Genomic DNA, 17,407 nt, shown 5'->3' with positions numbered 1-17,407 from the left:
CTCTAGATAGATCAAGATGTTCAAAGCATTAGAGGGGCTACCTATGTAACAGGAATCCTGAAACAACTTAGTTGAGAAAATAAAATTTTAAAAATGTGATTTCCTAATTTGCTCTATAAGAAAAAAAAAATATATATATATATATATAGAGAGAGAGAGAGACAGAGAGAGAGAGAGACAGAGAGATAGCAGATGGTATCAAGTTTCTTTTTGTGTTTTGTTTTTGAGACAGAGTCTTACTCTATTGCCCAGGCTGGAGTACAGTGGTGCCATCTTGGCTCACTGCAACCTCCACCTCCCAGGTTCAAGTGATTCTCTTGCCTCAGCCTCCCAAGTAGCTGGGATTACAGGCACATGCCACTATGCCAAGCTAATTTTTGTATTTTTAGTAGAGATGGGGTTTTGCCATGTTGGCCAACCTGGTCTCGAACTCCTGACCTCAGATGATCCACCCACCTCAGCCTCCCAAAAGTGCTGGGATTACAGGTGTGAGCCCCTGCGCCCGGCCTCTTTTTTTTTTTTTTTTTTTGAGATGGAGTCTCACTCTGTTGCCCAGGCTGGAATGCAGTGGCTCAATCTCCATTCACTGCAGCCTCCACCTCCCAGGTTCAAGCAATTCTCCCGCCTCAGCCTCCCAAGTAGCTGGGATTACAGGAACTCACCACCACACCCAGCTAATTTTGTATTTTTAGTAGAGACGGGGTTTCTCCATATTGGCTAAGCTGGTCTCTAACTCCTGACTTCAGGTGATCTGCCTGCCTCTGCCTCCCACAAGTGCTGGGATTACAGGTGTGAGCCACTGAGCCTGGCTGGTACCAACTTTTTCAAACCAGGGTACATTTGCAATAATTTTGAAAATGAGGTGAATTTAAATGACCTTGTTTTGAATCCAGCTCTTGGTAATAACTGGAGACTCTTCTCACCCCAGGGCTTCCCCAATCCAAGACTAGGAATCACTGTAATGGCAATTTCTGGCTTCTCCACAACCTGCACTTCACAATCACAGCATGGAAGAAAGAGGCCCTCTGAGTGCAGGGCTCCTTCTCACAAAGCCAACTGGGGGCCTGAGAGGTTTCTGATGTCCTGGTTTCCTAGAAACTGGATCAGAAGCAGCTGCAACTGGAGGAGAAACAGGGGGAGGAGGAAGAGATGGAAGAAGAGGAGGAGGAGGAAGATGAGAAGGAAGAGGAGAAACCAGAGGAGGGGGATGAGGAGAAGAAAGAGGGGGCAAAGAGGGAGGAGAAACAGGAAGAAGAGGAGGAGGACAGGGAAGAGAAGAGATGGAGGAGAAGGAAGAAATAAGGAGGAGGAGGAAGAGATGGAGAAGGAGGAAGAGATGGAGAAGGAGGAAGAGATGGAAGAGGACAAGATGAAGAGGAGAAGGAGGAAGAGATAGAGGAGGAGGAAGAGGAAGAGATGAAAAAGGAGGAAGATGGAGGAGGAAGAGGAAGAGATGAAGAGGAGGAGTAAGAGATGGAGGAGGAGGAGGAAGAGATGGAGGAGGAAGAGATGGAGATGGAGGAGAAGGAGGAGGAAGAGATGGAAGAGGAGGAAGAGATGAAGTGAAGGAGGAAGAGATAGAGGAGGAGGAAGAGATGAAACAGGAAGAGATGGAGAAGGAGGAGGAAGAAATGGAGGAGGAGGAAGAGATAGAAGGAGGAAGAAATGGAGGAGGAAGAGATAAAGAGGAGAAGGAGGAAGAGATAAGAGGAGGAGGAAGAAGAGATGAAGAGAGAAAGAGGAGGAGGAAGAGATGAAGAGAACGAGGAAGAGATAGAGGAGGAGGAAGAAGTGATAAAGAGGAAGAGGAGAAGGAAGAGATGAAGAGGAGGAGAAAGAAGAGATGGAGGAGGAGGAAGAGATGAAGAGGAGGAGAAAGAAGAGATGGAGGAGGAGGAAGAGATGAAGAGGAGGAGAAAGAAGAGATGGAGGAGGAGGAAGAGATGAAGAGGAGGAGGAGAGGGAAGAGATAAAGAGGAGGAGACAGAGATGGAAGAGCAGAAGGAGGAAAAGATGGAGGAGGGGGAGGAAGAGATGAAGAGGAAGAAGAGATGAAGAAGAGGAGGGGGAGGAGGAGGAGGGGAAGGAGGAGGGAGAAGAGGAGGGGAAGGAGGAGGAGGGGGAGGAGATGGGGGAGGAAGAGGATGGGGAGGAAGCCGCAGAGGCAGGGGCAGGCATGTCTCAGGTACAGACATGCTCTGGGGAAGTCAGGAACCAGGTCTGGTTAAGTTGGGAATTCCTTTGCTGGTGGAAAAGAGTGAGCAAAGGTTGGGTTAGGGTTAGAACTTTTGGGAGTACCCATTACATTAGAACAGTAATGAGGAAGTCACGTTTCTGCTAAGAGACGTGCCTAGAGCAGCGGTTCTCAAACCGTAACGTGCTTCCAAATCATTGAGGCTCCCCTATGAAACCACAGGGCACTGGGCTGCATTCAGTGGGTTCAGGGCTGGGCCTCAGAATCTGCATTTTGACAAGTTCCTGCATGCTGTTGCTGGCTAGGGACCACACATTGCCTTAGAAGGTGCTTTACCAGAGGCTTAACTGGGTGACCTGCTTTGACTGTTCAAAGGGGCGTGCCATGAACTTTAGCATTCACTGTTTAAACACTGAACAAAACCAGGCCCCACACAACTGAAGACTTTTTCATTAAAAATGAAGCTTAGGCTTGTATCTAATCCGAGTAAGCATTTTATTTCCTAAAGTTATTTTTTAGTCCTTGCAAGTCATTTTTTAAGAACAAAAAGGCAAAGACAATTTTTTAAAAGTGCGAACTTAGTCTCTGAAGTGTAAGAATGACTTTTGAGAAAAGTCATGTCAAATGTAACACAAATCAAACTAAGTAACCCTAAGAAATAATCAACTTCACAATAACTAAGAGTAGAGAAGCAGAGGAAATCAAAACAAAACACCAAAACCACGAACCAGGACACCACGGCTATTGATGACACAGCTGGACTCACAGAGATACCCCACATGAGGAAACAGTATGTAATGAAAGTCTACACTGAAGGGCAAAAGACCTTCAAGGCTTACATAAAAATAAGATTTTGACTCACTCACTGGACATTCTAGAAACATTCCCCAGGAATCAAAATATTAGCAAAGTCCTTTTTTGACTCATTGGAGGAACAAAATGGTGGGACCTTCAGAGCCATGACCTTCTTCTCCTCTAGGCAAGCCCCTTGAAAAACTTCCAGTAACAATTCTTCCATACAAACATGTGTGGAAAAACAGAAAGACAGGATGACTCAGGAATTTCTGGCAAGTTAAGGCCAAAAGACTGGGTTAGGTTAATTATGACTGAGGGTAACAAAATAGCCTCCAACAGGCACGGTTGGCCTTCTCCGTTCGTGGTTCAGCAGATACTGCCGGCCAACTTAAGGGACTTGAATATACATGGATTTTGGTATCTTTATTTATTTATTTATTTTGAGACGGAGTCTCCCAGGCTGGAGTGCAGTGGTGTGATCTCAGCTCACTGCAAGCTCCGCCTCCTGGGTTCACGCCATTCTCCTGCCTCAGCCTCCCAAGTAGCTGGGACTACAGGCGCCTGCCACCTCGCCCGGCTAGTTTTTTGTATTTTTAGTAGAGACGGGGTTTCACCATGTTAGCAAGGATGGTCTCGATCTCCTGACCTCGTGATCCACCCGCCTTGGCCTCCCAAAGTGCTGGGATTACAGGCGTGAGCCACCATGCCCAGCTGGATTTTGGTATCTGTGGAGGTCCTAGGGCCAATCTCCAAGGAGAGGGCGGGACAATGACTGTATGAAGCACTGATGATGTGCTGGGCCCTGTGCCAGGTACCCTGCCTCCATTATCTCAGGGGTATAGTGTCCCTTGATTGGAGGTGCCACTCCTGGCCTTACTTTATAATCAGGAATAAGACTTAGGGAGGGGAGGGATGTCACATTCCTGACAGAACAGTCACCCAACTACAGAACCTAACGCTAACTTTAGGACTGGGAATACTGCTTGTGCTTCGAGGGAATAATGAACTTCAAGATCCTTATAAAGACTTTTTTTTTTTTTGAGACAGGGCCTCGCTCTGTTCTCTGGCTTGAGTGCAGGACCACAATCATAGTTCATGACAGCCTTTACTCCCTTATACAGATTTTACAATTTTTATTATTATTCTTGTTATTTTTGTAGAGATGGGGTCTTGCTATGTTGCCAAGGCTGGTCTTGAACACCTGGCCTCAAGTGATGCTCCCTCTTCAGCCTTCTTAAGTGCTGGAATTACAGGTGTTAACCACCATGACCAGCCCAGATTTTTTATATTCCTAATTAAGAAGGTGGCTGCTGCTTCACACTAACTAGTATATTAAATATATACAAAAATAGCTGGGCATGGTGACTCACGCCTATAATCCCAGCACTTTGGGAGGCCGAGATGGGCGGATCACCTGAGGTTAGGGGTTTGAGACTAGCTTGGCCAACATGGTGAAACCCCGTCTCTACTAAAAATACAAAAAGTAGCCAGGTGTGGTGGCGTGCATCTATAGTCCCAGCTACTTGGGAGGCTGAGGCAGGAGAATCCCTGAACCCAGGAGACAGAGATGCAGTGAGGTGAGATCGCACCACTGCACTCCAGCCTGGGAGACAGAGCAAGACTCTGTCTAAAAAAAATAATAATAATTATATATATATATATATAGAGAGAGAGAGAGAGACAGAGAGAGAGAGAAGGGGGGGAGAGAGAGAGAGAGTGAGAGTGAGTGAGAGACAGCGTGTGCCAGGTTCCCAAATATACCAGAAGACATTTTAAAGAGAGTTAAGAGAAGAGAGAGAATTTGTTAAGGTCGGGCGCAGTGGCTCACAGCTCTAATCCCAGTACTTTGGGAGGCCGAGGTGGGCGGATCACGAGGTCAGGAGTTCGAGACCATCCTGGCTAACACGGTGAAACCCCATCTCTACTAAAAATACAAAAAATTAGCCGGGCGTGGTGGCGGACGCCTGTAGTCCCAGCTACTCGGGAGGCTGAGGCAGGAGAATGGCATGAACCCAGGAGGCGGAGCTTGCAGTGAGCCAAGATCGCACCACTGCACTCCAGCCTGGGTGACAGAGCGACACTCTGTCCCAAAAAAAAAAAAAGAATTTGTTAAGGTTGATGCAATTTTTATGGTCATTAACTGCAACATTACATACCAGGTATTATACGTGGTGTTTTAAACTACCTCCTGTATCTGTATAATGTCACATCTAAGACCCCAGGGCTCAGGACTGGAGGTGTGGTTCAAATTCTGGTTCTGCATCCTACTAGTTACAGGACCTTGGGTACTAAGCATTGCCCTGCCTCAGTTTCCCACCTATAAAATGAGGTTATTTGTATTGCCAATCACCAAGAGTAGTTGGGAGGACTAAAAGGATTAATCCACATAAAGCTCAGTTCAATACACTTACATTATTTATTTCTCACAACAACCCTATGAAGTATTTATATTAGTATTTATATTATTTTTAGAGTCTCATTCATCACAGTTTAATTTTCCCTAAGATAATTTACTCTCCCAGTAAGATGATATTTTTAGCGAATGTGCCAACTGCAGCCAAAAGATGGGGAAAAGAAGAGATGAAAAAAAAGGCCATGTATAGAAAAAGTCAGACTTTTATTAAAAATCATAATTGTCTTCTTCTGACAGTTGGAAGAAACAGGAAGCAAGAAGAATAGAGGGTGGAAAAAATAAAACACAGAAATGAAAAAACCCCATCCATATCAATGCCAATTCCCATGTTCAGGACTTGGCACCACAGAAGGTGTCCTCAGCTTTCACTGGCTCAGTCTCTTAAGTCAACAACCTGGGAGGTGTCTGGTGATTGCAGGAGGCTTTGCTTTCTGTTCAGCTAATTTGAGCTCTAAGAGCCCATATAAAATAAGAACAAGGGGCCAGGCACGATGGCTCACGTCTGTAATCCCGCTTTGAGGGGCCGAGGCAGGCGGATCACGAGGTCAGGAGTTTGAGACCAGCCTGGCCAACGCAGTAAAATCCCATCTCTACTAAAAATGCAAAAAATTAGCCAGGTGTGGTGGCAGGTGCCTGTAATCCCAGCTACTCGGGAGGCTGAAGCAAGAGAATCGCTTGAACCCGGGAGGCAGAGGTTGCAGTGAGCTGAGATTGCGCCATTGCACTTCAGCCTGGGCGACAGTGCAAGAGTTCATCTCAAAAAAAAAAAAACAAAACAAGGACTAAGATATCTCCCCCTATAGAGTTCACTTCCAACCCAGCGCTCCAGGCCTTCCAAGTGCCTGGCACTGAGATGTCTGAGGGATTCACACGCTAGGTGGTGCACTTAACTCCGGCTCCATGGTTTAGAACGGGGCTTTTCTTTGTCACTCACTTAAAAGAAATTGTTTTGTTTTGTTTTGTTTTTGAGATGGAGTCTTGCTTTGTCGACGAGGCTGGAGTGCAGTGGCGGGATCTCGGCTCACTGCAATCTCCACCTCCCAGGTTCAAGTGATTCTCCTGCCTCAGCCTCCCAGGTAGCCGGGACTCCAGGCGCCCACCACCATGCCCAGCTAATTTTTGTATTTTTACTAGAGACGGGGTTTCACCATGTTGGCCACATTGCTTTAGAAATCTTGACCTCGTTCAAGAGGTCCACCTTTCTCAGCCTCCCAAACAGCAGGGATTACAGGCACAAGTCACTGCGCCCAGCCTCTTCACTTACAAGTTGATGGGTGCAGCACACCAACATGGCACAAGTATACATATGTAACAAACCTGCACGTTGTGCACATGTACCCTAGAACTTAAAGTACAATAAAAAAAAATTAAAAAAAAATTTATCCTGGGGCCCACGCTTCAAAAAGCTGTGACACACTTCCCAGTCCATGAATTATCAAACCTAAAGGGGCAGCAGGTTGCTGTTACCTGTGACTGGGATTTCACCTTCCTCCTGCTCTCCTCATCCCTCCAACCTTTGCTTCCTGCTTTCCTAGAACCCAAAGCAGCTCTGGCGCTCCCCCTTCCCTCATCCTCAAATCACCCAAAGTCTGGAAGCCCCACAGAGAGTATTTAAACCTTTTTTTTTTTGAGACAGAGTCTCGCTCTGTCACCCAGGCTGGAGTGCAGTGGTGCAATCTTGGCTCACTGCAACCTCCACCTCCCGGGTTCAAGCAATTCTCCTGCCTCAGCCTCTCAAGTAGCTGGGACTACAGGTGCGCACCATCACGCCCAGCTAGTTTTTGTATTTTTAGTAGGTATGGGGTTTCACCATGTTGGCCAGGATGGTCTTGATCTCTTGACCTTGTGATCCACACACCTCGGCCTCCCAAAGTGTTGAGATTACAGGTGTGAGCCACTATGCCCAGTTGAGTATTTAAGCCTTTACAATCAATGTTCTGAATGCTGCACAGATGTCACGGTAAAAGGTTATATAATGTTAGAATCATTTAGAAATAATTTATTTGCAGTACTGAAATATACAAAATATAATTAGATATGTGTAATAAAATCTGAGGAACATTACATTGAGAAGTCCTAGTTTGAGAAAGTAATAAGGATTTCCACTATTTTGGAAGAGGCCACTTTTCAATTACGATAAGACATGTCAGTTAGCAGAAATTTCATCTTTAAAACACAGAGAGGGAGGCTTTTCTGTCAAATATGGCCAATAACCGAATCTTCATCTATAAAGGACATTAACAAGATGAAAACTAGCACAAATTAACCCATCTATTGTCACCACAGATCCCACAATCTGGCTGTAGGAGGCGCATCTCACAAATAGAAGAGGAATATTCTCTAGCAAACACGTACAGAAATACTTAACAGAATGCTAGCAGCTCATCAGTGCTGAAATGGGTGCAAATAAGAATACCATACATAAGTTTATTCCTTTTCCTATTCAAGGTCTAAAAGAAAAGAACTAGGCCAGGTGCAGTATGGCTCACACCTGTAATCCCAGCACTTTGGGAAGCTGAGGCAGGAGGATTACTTGAGGCCAGGAGTTCGATGCCAGCCTGGGCAATATAGAGTCCCCATCTCTACAAAAAATACAAAATTAGCTGGGCGTGGTGGTGCACACCTGTGGTCCCGGCCACTCAGGGAGCTGAGGTGGGAGGATTGCTTCAGCCCATGAGGTTGAACCTGCCGTGGGCTATGATTGCACCACTGCACTCCAGCCTGAACAATACAGAAAAAAAAAAAAAATCCGGGCACAGTGGCTCATGTCTGAAATCCCAGCACTTTGGGAGGCCAAGGTGGGTGGATCGCGAGGTCAGGAGATCGAGACCATCCTGGCTAACATGGTGAAATCCTGTCTCTACTAAAAATACAAAAAATTAGCCGGCGTGGTGGCCGGCGCCTGTAGTCCCAGCTGCTTGGGAGGCTGAGGCAGGAGAATGGTGTGAACCTGGGAGGTGAAGGTTGTAGTGAGCCGAGATCGTGCCACTGCACTCCAGCCTGGGTGACAGAGCGAGACTCCATCTCAAAATAAATAAATAAATAAATAAAAATAAATAAATAATGTTTAACCCCCTCCACAAAAACCCTCTGAACCTTTATACAAAAAACAAAAGCGGCTGGGCACAGTGGCTCACGCCTGTAATCCTAGCACTTTGGGAGGTCAAGGCGGGCAGATCACAAGGTCAGGAGTTTGAGACCAGCCTGGCCAACATCGTGAAACCCTGTCTCTACTAAAAATACAAAAATTAGCCGGGTGTGGTGGTGGGCGCCTGTAATCCCAGTTACTCAGGAGGCTGAGGCAGGAGAATTGCTTGAACCTGGTAGGCGGAGGTTGCAGTTTGCCAAGATCGCGCCATTGTACTCCAGCCTAGGTGACAGAGCGATACTCCGTCTCGAAACAACAACAACAACAACAACAATAACAACAACAACAATAACAACAACAAAACCCATGAGAATGACAAGAAAAGGAGTAATTCAGCAAAGAAAAGCATCATTGGCTTTGGTATCTAAAAAAACAAAGCATGGCTTCTAGTCTCTGGATTAACTGGTCTGATATTTCCAGGGGGCTGTACTCTGTGCTGTGGATGGCTTTAGAGCTCCGCTGGGCATTGCTGTTGTATGGACTGTCCCACTCACTGGGTGCCAGGCGTGGCCCCAGGTGCTCCACACCCTCTCCTGACCCCTGTGCAACCCTGCAGGCATATGGGATTAGATCAGGTTCTGAGGCTCAGAGGGGCTGAGTAAGCTGTGGGGGCAACACAGCTGCATAAACGGCAGAGTGGGGATTTAATTTTTTTTTCTAACTTGAAAATCTGCTGCCTTTGTACTCTACATATCTCTTGGGTATTTAACTAAGACAAGTAAATGCATTTACCACTCTTTTTACTATTCTATAATGACCATGAGTAATGTATTTTACTATCAGCCAACACCTCCAGCACCTATTCCATAATGACCATGAGTAATGCTTTTTACTGTCAGCCAAGAATGCCAGCACCAAATAAACTGATACTGTTAGAATACAATGCCCTTTGCCTCTGGAGTGTGCTTCCAATGATCCTTACCTGGTGCTCCTGTGTACATGATGGAAAAGACATTGATTGCTATGGTAGCAGCATAGAACACTGGGAGTGCCCGGAGACCGTTGGGAACAGGGTCTTCCTGTGGGACAAGGAGATAGAGTGGGAGATCAGGATCCCAGCAGCATTTGGAGCCAACACAGACACAATGATACAAAACACCATTACAAGAAACTCTTCCCAAACCCGTGTGGCCAAAAGGATGGGCGTTGTTACTGCCTATGATCTGCTCCACTTCTACAGAAATGGCATTGGCTGGGGCCATCTCTCCCACACAAATGCAATGTCAAAGAGCCCACTGTTGTGGCCAGTAGACACATTAAAGCACTGGAATCACATGAGCTGATGTCACACTTGGAAACAGAAAAGAACTGTTGGGTCAAGCCGGTTCCGGAGGACCAAAGCCCAGAGCTCAGCATCTCCTTCCTCAAAACCCGTTGTGCTCACTACAGCCAAATCCAGGTTTGGCCCTAACTGGCTACATTCAACAAATAACTTGAGATTCCAACCGCCAAGCATCCTCTAAGAGAGTCAGATTACTTCATGAGATTTTACAACACTCTATTACACAACGCATCTTAGCTACGTTACCATGTGCTATGAATTTCCGAATCTTTTCACAAGGTATAGTATTTAACCTTCAACTATTAGAAGTTAAAAAGAACTGCGGTTCCTTGTCAAATAACTTATTTGGCATTTGACATTTATTTACTACTTTAGGCTTCTGCTACAACATTCCCTAAATGTAGTAAGTTCCACAAGAATGGTACTGTGCATGTTTTCAGTTAAATAACATTTAAGAGAATATGAGACATTTAGAGTTTTTAGCAGATCTACAGAGAATTTTGAAGTAAAAATATGGGCCAGGAACTCCCATCAATGTAGCACTGGCACACAGATGTGGCTCAAATAATTCAAAAAGTGACTAACTTCTAATAACCACGAAGGCCACATTTACATGAACATGCTACCTGCCATGATAAAAGGAAAATTAGGTCTAAAAATTGATGAGAGCTGCAGAAGTATGGATAAGCATCTCAAAGACTGCTACTGCCAAATGCAAACATACCTGGAAGTCAAGTATGTTTGCAGAACAGCACAGCCCATCAAGGAGCTGTTCTGGAATGTCTCAAGGAGCCAAGAGCACTTGTCAAGAGGCTCAAGTTGAATGCAGTGAGGCATGATGCAGCAAGAGCAGGGCAGAATGAGACTCAAGTGTGGGAGTGTCACACCAGACCAGGAAGGGGAGGCAGCCATGTGGCAAACACCGAGATTAATGCACTGGAGCCTGGCATGAGTGACACAGCCAGTTATGATCATCTGTGACATATCACGTGAAAAGAACCCAGGAGGAACTGAAAACAAAATGCTGGGAGGCTCAATTCCTGTAGCCTCTGGTTTCCACAGCATTGTTTTCTTAGGGACAACAGTTGCTAAAGACAGATTCCCAACCAATAACTTCTGCAGGTGGACAATGCTGAGTCTGTGTTTTCAATTAAATCACCGTATGTTTTCTCAAATATCTTTTTTTTTTTTTTTCTCTTGAGACAGAGTCTCACTCTGTCACCCAGACTGGAGTGCAGTGGTGCGATCTTGGCTCACTGCAACCTCTGCCTCCAGCATTCAAGCGATTCTCGTGTCTCTGCCTCCCAAGTAGCTGGGACTACAGGCGTGAGCCACCACGCCGGGCTAACTTTTTGTATTTTTTAGTAGAGATGGGGTTTCGCGATGTCTGCCAGGCTGGTCTCGAACTCCTGACCTCAAGTGATCCACCGCGCCTGGCCTAAAATAACTTATTCTCGAAACTCATTGACAGACTTCTTGTTTGACCTGTCTTCTTTCTTCCCCCTACTTCCTTTCTCTCTCTCCCTCTCTCCTTTCCACCTATCCATCCCTCCATCATCTGCCACTCATCCAAGCATCTGTTATTCCCTCCTCCTAAATATTTACCAAGTGTCTTGTAAGTGCTAAGCACAGTGCTGGGCCCTGGAATACAGAAGTGGCCAGGGCGGTCACGGTTTCTGCTCTCAGAGATCTTACAGTCAAATAGTGAACAGGCAACTAAGCAAGAAACGCAGGTGGACTGTGGCCAGAGCTCACAAGAGAGGGGACCAAGCGAATCTGGGGGAAGGGAGGAGAGGAGCAGCTTCCTGGGAAGTGACACCTAAGGGCTGAGTGGGGCTTGCCAGGTGAGCACGGATTCCAGAGACAGGAGCGGGGGGGGGTGAAGGCTGGCAGGCTACACAGGGGTGTGCCTTTAAGATGTGAATATGAGTGTGCCTGGTCCCAGGAGAAGCAAGCGTGAGAAACGGTGAGGGCAAGTTCGTGCTCTCTGAGAGAATGGACCCTTCAATAGACGGCCAAGCAAGGCTGCGAGAAAAGGGCTGCGCTAGCTTCCAAGCAAGGTACAGCCTGGAGGGTACGTCCCTGCCTGCAGAGAAAGAGCGCACTCGATGGTTATCAAACACTGCAGCAACCTCGTGACCGCCAAACAAAAAAAGATAGCCACATTTGTGTCTAGAACACTGATCTCAGTAAGCACTAATTTTTTTTTAGACAAGATGTACCAATAGGTGTATTTCCTTCTTTTTATCCTTTCCTCAAATTGAGTCAGTGTTTCAGTCTTGCTCTATCCATTAAAAACAAAAAAAAAACAAACAAAAAAAAAAGGAAAACACCTTCACATTTGGGTAAGGAAATTCTCCAGCTGTTTTTTAATGACAGTTTCAAAAGCTTAACACTATCTCATTCTATTCTGCTTAACATTCAGGAAATAATTACCTTTCCTTTTTGAGTTCTCAGCACAATTTCTGGGAGTGTTGATTAATGAATTAAAGTACAGAGCCAAGAAACACTATTTACAGTGCTTGTTTCTGGGGGAATCTCTGGGTAATTTACCTTGGCTCTTTCTGGCTATTTATAATAACATCTGACGCTAACTGCAGGGTGCTGTTTCTTAACAATGTATGAATACAATTATTCCTCTCACCCCTCTCATTATTAATTTCTACTGAGCAGAGCCAAAATTAGTTCCTAGGATTTAATTAAACGTAGCAGCCCCACTTACCTTTTTTAAGATGAAAATTCTGATGAGTACAAACAGCAGGCCAGACATGAAACCAGACAACAGTGGAGATATAAACCAAGAAGCAACTGAATAATTAAAAAAAAAATCTAATGAATGTTCAAATTCATCCATAATCATGATCCTATTCATAGAACACAATGATAAACAAAATGTATTACATACAATCATAAATATCTCCAGAATTATTTACCTTTAATTCAGAACCTAACGAGCCCTGTGACTTGGCAGAGCTGACCTTCATGCATTTATGGCCACACTCAGACACCAATACACAGTCACACACCACTGACCACACTACCAGTGCAGGGTCAAGAAACCCCTGCCCCAAGTTCAGGCCTCAGAAGACAGCATCCTGAGTCCTGCCTCCCATGGAGTCTTTCTGCCTGCCCTTCTTATCAGCACATACGGAGACTCGGTCGCTGTTCCAACAGTAAGGGTTATTTAAAAGCTGGGTCAACTTCCATTTCCTGTGCCAAGGCCAGCCGGGTACTTTCATTCCTGCCATCTAACTGCTAGAACTCTGAAACTTTTAGCCTCTAGCCAAGTAGTTCCCGCCTCTGGCTGCACAGTGGAACCATCTGTGGCATTTTCAAAAACTAGTTTGGCTCTGGCTGGACCCCCAGAATTCTGATTTAAAAGGCTGGGAATGGGGTATGGGCATTAGCATTTTTAAATTGCTTCCTAGGTCATTCTACAGTGTAGCCAGAGTTGAGAACCACTGTTCTAGAAGCCTGGGATGGAAGGTGGGTTTCCTTGTGGTCTGTGCCCCTACCGGGCAGCTCAGGGATCCCGTTTGACCCAGGACTCCTAAGGCCATCATGATTCTTCTAAAAAACTGAGTAAGCCAGAATATGGAAATGGAGTGAAAGAGCACCGTTCACGATGGGTGGGTTGGTATTTGTGGAGTTGAATGGATTTACCTCTTGCTAAAAGCCGAGCCAGGCACTAACTTGTTAGACACCTGAGAATGGGTGCAGGTTTACGTCTTGGTCCCTGCCGGGCAGGCTTACAAGGTAGAGAGGACACTTCGCAGAGTGTTTCTTCCCAAAGGGCAGGCTGGATGACCTCTTTTTTTTTTCTTTTTTTGAGACAGGGTCTTGCTCTGTCACCCAGGGGCTGGAGTGCAGTGGCATAATCACGGCTCACTGCAGCCTCAACCTCCGAGGCACAAGTGATCCTCCCAACTCAGCCTCCTGAGTAGCTGGGCTACAAGTGTGCACCATCACACCAGGCTAATTTTCCTTTTTTATTTTTATCTTTTTGTAAAGATGGGGTCTTGCTATGTTGCTCAGGCTGGTCTTGAACTCCTGGGTTAAAGCAATCCTCCTGCCTTGGTCTCCCAAAGTGTTGGAATTATAGGCCTGAGCCACTGCGCCTGGCCTGGATGATCTGTTGAATGCAGGGACATATCATGGGGCTCACTTTGAGGCTTCCCCAAGACTATGAACTCCTGGATTCCAGGCATCTCCCTCACCTGTGCCCAGTCTTTCTCTGACCTACAGATTGACTTAAGTCTAATACATTTCTTACCTGCCTGGGAAGAACAGAGGGTGATTTCCAAAGCTGGATGACAAGGTAACATTTCAAAAGAGTAGAGTTAAACAACTCTCTAGCACATAATAGTTCACTATCTCTATTAACAGGAATTTTGGCCAGGCGCGGTGGCTCACGCCTGTAATCCCAGCACTTTTGGAGGCCGAGGCAGGTGGATTGCCTGAGCTCAGGAGTTCAAGACCAGCCTGGGCAACATGATGAAACCCCGTCTATACTAAAATGCAAAAGAAATTAGCTAGGCGTGGCAGCATGTGCCTGTAATCCTAGCTACTCAGGAGGGTGAGGCAGGAGAATTGCTTGAACTCAGGAGGCGGAGGTTGCAGTGAGCCGAGATTGCGCCACTGCACTCTAGTACTCCAGCCTGGGTGACAGAGCAAGACTCCATCTCTACAAAACAAAACAAAACAAAACAAAACAAAACAAAACAAAACAAAACAAAACAAAAAAACAGGAATTTTAAGGGAAAATGCATTACCCATACCATCTACGTCTTTTTTTTTTTTTTGAGACAGAGTCTTGCTCTGTTGCCCAGGCTAGAGTGCAGTGACTCGATCTCGGCTCACTGCAAACTCTGCCTCCCAGGTTAAAGTGATTCTCCTGCCTCAGCCTCCCGAGTAGGCACCTGCCATCATGCCCAGCTAATTTTTGTATTTTTGTAGAGATGGGGTTAAACCATGTTGGCCAGGCTGGTCTTGAATTCCTGACCTCAGGTGATCTGCCCACCTTGGCCTCCCAAAGTGCTGGGATTATAGGCGGGAGTCACCGCGTCTGGCCCATCGAGGTCTTTTAAACTTTAACATTTGAGGAAAAATATATAAAATTAACTTGTGGCTGGTGCGATGGCTCATGCCTGTAATCCCAGAGCTTTGGGAGGCTGAGGCAGGCGGATCATGAGGTCAAGAGATCAAGACCATCCTGGCCAACATGGTGAAACACCGTCTCTACTAAAAATACAAAAATTAGCAGGTGTGGTGGCACACGCCTGTAGTCCCAGGTACTCGGGAGGCTGAGGCAGGAGAATGGCTTGAACCCGGGAAGTAGAGATTGCAGTGAGCCGAAATTGCACCACTGCACTCTAGCCTGGCAACAGAGTGAGACTCTGGGTCAAAAAAAAAAAAAGTAACTTGTAATAAAACATAAAACTTACTCTAGAAAATGTAAACTTTCCTTCTTAAAGGTAAAATAAAATGCTAATTACCAATCTTGACAAGCTCCATCCACTGCACACCTTTGGTACCGATTGCGACCAGCGAGAATCCTATAGTAGAACCCACAATGCAGTGCGTTCCTGAGATTGGAAGCCTCAGGAAGGAAGCGATCAGCTGCCACACAGCGGAACCTACAGATTGAAGGACAAAAACCCATCAGATACAGAGTACAAAGGTGCAGACACCAAGGGAAGAAATCGAAATGTTCTCAGTAACAACATCTTTCAGAGTTTAATTTTCTGTGAATTGTTTCTTTACAAAGTGCTAGAGCCTGGACAAAAATCATTCAATTAACTTCAGTTAAAGGAATGCTTCTCCCTTCCTCAACACAGAGGGGACAGGGATGTTGGTTATTTATTTATTTACTTATTTTTTGAAGCCAGTCCTGCTCTGTTGCCCAGGCTGGAGTGCAGTGGCCTGATCTCAGCTCACTGCAACCTCTGTCTCCTGGGTTCAAGCAAGCCCATCTGGCTAATTTTTGTATTTTGAGTAAAGATGGGGTTTCACTATGTTAGGCAGACTGGTCTCGAACTCCTAACCTCAAGTAATCTACCCGCCTTGGCCTCCCAAAGTGCTGGGATTACAGGCGTGAGGCACCATGTCCGGCCAGATGATGCATTTAAAGGCACGTCTCCTGGTGCTACACACTGGCTGCCCTTGTCACTTTTCAGTGAGGGTGCTGTGGATGAACTAGTTCTGCGGTGAAGTTTGGCCAAAACCAAGCAAGACATTAAAGTCTCGAATGAACACAGAAAGACAAGAAAGGCTATATATTGGGAAAAGATTTTGTTGTAGTTATGCCTTACAGTCACATAATGAAAAGGACTAGATATTGGCTAGGTTATATTATCTATATAAGAGAGTATAATACCGTGTTGCTTTTTTCTTTTCTTTTTTTCTTTTGTAGAGACAGGGTCTCACTCTTGCCCAGGCTGGAGTACAGTGGCACAATCATGGCTCACTGCAGCCTTAAACTCCTGGACTCAAATGATCCTACTGTCTCAACCTCCCAAGTAGCTGAGATTACAAGTGTGCACCACCACACCTGGTTAATTTTAAAATTTTTTTGCAGAGACAGGATCTTGCTATGTTACCCAGGCTGGTTTTGAACTCCTGGCTTTAAGCAATCCTCCTGCTTCAGCCTCCCAAAGCCCTGGGATTACAGGCATGAGCTGCCACACTCAGCTAATTTTTAAAATTGTTTGCAGAGACAGGGGTCTTGCTATGTTGCCCTGGCTGGTCTTGAACTCCTGGGCTCAAGCCATTTTCCCGCCATGGCCTCCCAAAGTGCTGGGATGACAGGCTCACTGGATGCAGTGAGCCACTGCACCTAGCCCACACTGCTTTTTGATGGTGCCTCTCCTATGAGAAGTAACTATGATATTTAACCCAAATTTGGGCATCTGCTCTCAGATCCTGCCCAGAACGTTGGACCTTTTATTTGTATGTCTGATTCCTCATTGTTAAGAGGTTCTCATTAGTGTTGGCTTTGTGTCCTTTTACCTCAATTTCACCAACTCTTTTCTAGGTTTAATGTTTTTCTAGGCTACAGTTCACTTCAGATATTTTCATAAGCAGATCAGATTTTGTAGTGAGTATTCAAAGCATCAACTGGGAGAGATCACTTTCAGAAGCAGTTGTTGAAAAGCTCCCATGGAACTGTAGGGGAACAAAGGGCCTTGCTGATAAGCTGGGCACGTTATTAATCCCGAATGTTAATTCTGGAAACCTCGTTGCCTGGCAGCAGCAGCACTTTTCAGGGAACCCCTGGTATTTCCTTCAAAGGCATCTGAGTTGCAGAAGGATCATTTATGGCTGTGCAGGACCCAGTTTATGAAGCAACACACACAGCTGCTCCCATGAGTGCTAGGCGTGCTGACCTTTGAGCTGAGGCTGGCTGTGACCCTGTGTCAATCCCTAAGGCGTGCTTTGGGAGGAGAAGGGGCCAGCCTGGTGCTGCCAAACCCATATTAGGCTCCATGGCAGCGCTAGGCCTACCCGCGGACACGTCCTTAAGCCTCCACATCTGAGCCCTGGGCTCCTCGGGGACTAGTGGTTTTAAAAAGAGAG

At 45.9% G+C, this 17,407-nt stretch overlaps 1 protein-coding gene across 15 annotated transcripts in view; it reads right to left on the bottom strand.

Annotated features, from left to right (window-relative positions):
- The window catches only part of LOC105476518 (solute carrier family 20 member 2), a 127,861-nt gene that overhangs the window by 34,682 nt on the left and 75,772 nt on the right, over positions 1-17,407 (bottom strand). For all 15 annotated transcript variants that reach the window (XM_071068323.1, XM_071068318.1, XM_071068319.1 and 12 more), the window contains 3 exons: positions 15,328-15,468; positions 12,555-12,640; positions 9,473-9,569 (listed from right to left, as the gene is read on the bottom strand). In XM_071068323.1, coding sequence (XP_070924424.1) covers positions 9,473-9,569; positions 12,555-12,640; positions 15,328-15,468 — 324 coding nt within the window. The remainder of the gene's footprint in view (positions 1-9,472; positions 9,570-12,554; positions 12,641-15,327; positions 15,469-17,407) is intronic.

This window comes from Macaca nemestrina, chromosome 8 (assembly GCF_043159975.1).
Source record: "Macaca nemestrina isolate mMacNem1 chromosome 8, mMacNem.hap1, whole genome shotgun sequence".
Classification (NCBI taxonomy): domain Eukaryota; kingdom Metazoa; phylum Chordata; class Mammalia; order Primates; family Cercopithecidae; genus Macaca; species Macaca nemestrina.
The sequence above is the reverse complement of the archived record's forward strand: the minus strand, read 5'-3'. Positions and strand labels throughout refer to the sequence as shown.